The sequence below is a fragment of the Papio anubis genome, unplaced genomic scaffold (genome assembly GCF_008728515.1).
Source record: "Papio anubis isolate 15944 unplaced genomic scaffold, Panubis1.0 scaffold498, whole genome shotgun sequence".
Classification (NCBI taxonomy): Eukaryota; Metazoa; Chordata; class Mammalia; order Primates; family Cercopithecidae; genus Papio; species Papio anubis.
Window position 1 is genome coordinate 56,452 of NW_022165179.1, and position 3,093 is coordinate 59,544.

The 3,093-nt window shown below is 59.8% G+C and overlaps 1 protein-coding gene across 1 annotated transcript; it reads left to right on the top strand.

Annotated features, from left to right (window-relative positions):
- The first annotated feature begins 506 nt into the window (after positions 1–506).
- On the top strand, positions 507–2,765 carry LOC116273271 (carbonic anhydrase-related protein 11-like). Its single transcript, XM_031662229.1, has 3 exons — positions 507–1,322; positions 1,411–1,485; positions 2,316–2,765. The coding sequence occupies exons 1-3, from the start codon at positions 1,256–1,258 to the stop codon at positions 2,510–2,512; spliced, it is 339 nt and encodes a 112-aa protein (XP_031518089.1). The 5' UTR covers positions 507–1,255; the 3' UTR covers positions 2,513–2,765.
- The last annotated feature ends 328 nt before the right edge of the window (positions 2,766–3,093 follow it).

A 3,093-nucleotide genomic window follows, 5' to 3' on the forward strand; every position in this document is an offset into this window, starting at 1 on the left:
CTCCTTTCCCTCCTCCTCCCTCCTGCCTGGCGGTTTGTTCCTGCCTCTTTAACCCTCTGTCCCTCCGCCCTTCCTCTCCGTATCCATCTCAGGCTCCCCTCCCGTCCCCAGCCTCCGCAGATGTGGGTCCTCACCTCCAGCTCTCCGCCTCAGCCCTCCCGGCTCCTCCTCCCTTCCTCTCTCTCCCTCACCAGGTCTCTGCCTCCCCCTCCCGGCGAGCAGCGCTCACTGCACGCTAGGCTCCCAGGGGGATCCCCTGGCCCCGTTAAGGCAGCCCCAGGCAGAGGACCCAGTGGAGCCCTGGGGCGGGGAAGGGGGACAGCGGGCGCTGGGGCGGCTCCAACCTGGGTCCCCGCGAGCATGGGGACCCCGCATCTGCCAAGGCCGGTGGTCCCCGGCATGGAGACTTCCGAAGCCTCTCCCAGCTCCACCTTAAGCGCCCCCCCTTCCCCTTCCTGCGGAGGATGGGAACAGCCAGCTCGCGGCCCCAGGTGTCCCGGCCACCCCCGCCCGCGTGGCCCCAGAGCCGCTGGAAACCGAGGACAAGCCCCCTACCTCCTTCCGAATCCTGCCCCTTTCGCACCCCCCACCCCCAGCCAACACGAGGAGTGTTTGCTGCTGTGAGATCACCTGCTCCCCACACCCAACAACAAAATTAAATAACACCACGGGAGGGAAGAGAGGGAGGGGGAGGAGGGAGGAAGGGACGGGAGAGAAGAGAGACTGAAACTGGGAGAAGAGGCAGGAGAGGAGGAGGTGGGGAGAGCACGAAGCTGGAGGCCGACACAGAGAGAGGGCGGGAGGAGGTGAAGAAGGAGAGAGGGGAGAAGAGGCAGGAGCTGGAAAGGAGAGCGGGAGGAGGAGGAGATGCTGGATGGAGACCTGGAGTTAGGTGCCTTGGGAGAGCTTAATGAAAAGAGAACGGAGAGGGGGTGTGGGTTAGGAACCAAGAGGTAGCCCTGGGGGCAGCAGAAGGCTGAGAGGGGTAGGAAGATCAGGAGCTAGAGAGAGACTCGAGGGTTCCGGGAAAAAGAGGAGAGGAAAGAGGAAAGGCACAGAGAGACGGGAGAGGAGTGGGTTTGAAGAGGGGGGGGCTCAGTCCCTGGCTGCTCTGGCATTTGGGGAACTGGGACTCCCTGTGGGGAGGAGAGGAAAGCTGGAAGTCCTGGAGGGACAGGGTCCCAGAAGGAGGGGACAGAGGAGCTGAGTGGGGGGGCAGGGCGTTGGGCAGGGGTCCCTCGGAGGCCTCCTGGGGATGGGGGCTGCAGCTCGTCTGAGCGCCCCTCGAGCGCTGGTACTCTGGGCTGCACTGGGGGCAGCAGGTAAGACCTGGGGTTCCCGGCAGGAGCCCCCGAGGGAGGTTGGAGGTGGGGGTGCCAAGGAGAGGGATTCAGGCTGCTCTCTTCCCAGCTCACATCGGACCAGCACCTGACCCCGAGGACTGGTGGAGCTACAAGGATAATCTCCAGGGAAACTTCGTGCCAGGTGCCGCCAAGGCGGGGACCCAGGAGTCCGGCCCTCCCAGCGCCTCCTTCTTCAGACTCAGGAACCTGGGTTCCCAGCTCCCTCCTCCCCTCAGGACCAGGAGTCCCAGCCCCCTCCTCTGTCCCTCAGGAGTCGGGCCAGCCTCTGAACCCCAGGGGCTCACCATGGGACATTATACATGCGCATTTCAAGTAGTGAGTGGGAGTGAGTGGAAGGAAAGTGTGGGGGTGGAGATTATGTGTGTGTTTGCCGGGAGAGGAAGGTCCTGGCTCCCGCTAGGAACCGGAGGCTGGGTGACCCCGTCCCCCACCTTGTCCAGCCCTCTCTTGCAGCTTCTCTCCCCAACACATTAATAATAATCCAGTTGTGGGACAAGAGCGATTAAAAAAAAGAACTACAACTCCCATGGGGCTCTGGGGTAGGTAGGCAGCAGAGGGGTAGGCTGGTAGCCCTGCGGCCTGCTGGGAGTTGTAGTTCCATCTACGATGGCTTGATGGGTTGGCTCGGCTAGGCGCGGTGGCTCACGCCTGTAATCCCAGCACTTTAGGAGGCCGAGGTGGGTGGATTACCTGAGGTCCAGAGTTCAAGACCAGCCTGTCCAATTTAGCGAAACCCGTCTCCACTGAACTTGGAAACTATTCCAAGATTCTTCTAGGACCCAGGATTCTGGATCTGAGCCCAGTCCTCCCTCAGACCCAGGAGTCCAGGTCCCTAGCCCCTCCTCCCCTGGGATCTGGGAGTCCAGACCACAGCCCACTCAGCAGATGCCAGCCCCGGGATTCAGTCTCTATTTCTGACTCCCTGTCCTCCTACTCTGACCCCACCCCCAGGGCCTCCTTTCTGGGGCCTGGTGAATGCAGCATGGAGTCTGTGTGCGGTGGGGAAGCGACAGAGCCCCGTGGATGTGGAGCTGAAGAGGGTTCTTTATGACCCCTTTCTGCCCCCATTAAGGCTCAGCACTGGAGGAGAGAAGGTAAGGGGCTTGGAGGGAGGAGCTATCGAATCTACTGGGGATGGGCATGAGTAGAGACTGGGGAATGGGGTGCTGAGGTAAGAGAGCAGCCTTGGGGGAGGAGGGGACACCCAGTGGGTGGAGAGAAGGCTGCTTACACTGTTAAATGGATCACTCATTCTTCCCATCCCAACCGTGGCCCCCTGGTCTCCCCATCTCTGCAGAAGCAATGAAAAGTAGAACATTTCCTGTGCCAGGCAAATTTAAAAGCTTGATGAGCCTCTAATCTCATAACCACCCCACAAAATGGGTACAATTATCATTATTATTATTATTTTGAGATGGAGTTTTGCTCTTGTTGCCCAGGCTGGAGTGCAATGGTGTGATCTTGGCTCACCGCAACCTCTGCCTCCCGGGTTCAAGCGATTCTTCTGCCTCAGCCTCCCAAGTAGCTGGGATTACAGGCATGCACCACCACGCCCAGCTAATTTTTTGTATTTTTAGTAGAGATGGGGTTTTTCCATGTTGGTCAGGCTGGTCTTGAACTCCCGACCTCAGGTGATCCATCTGCCTTGGCCTCCCAAAGTGCTGGGATTACAGGCATGAGCCACCGCGTCCAGCCAGAATGGGTACAGTTATTAACCTTATCATATACA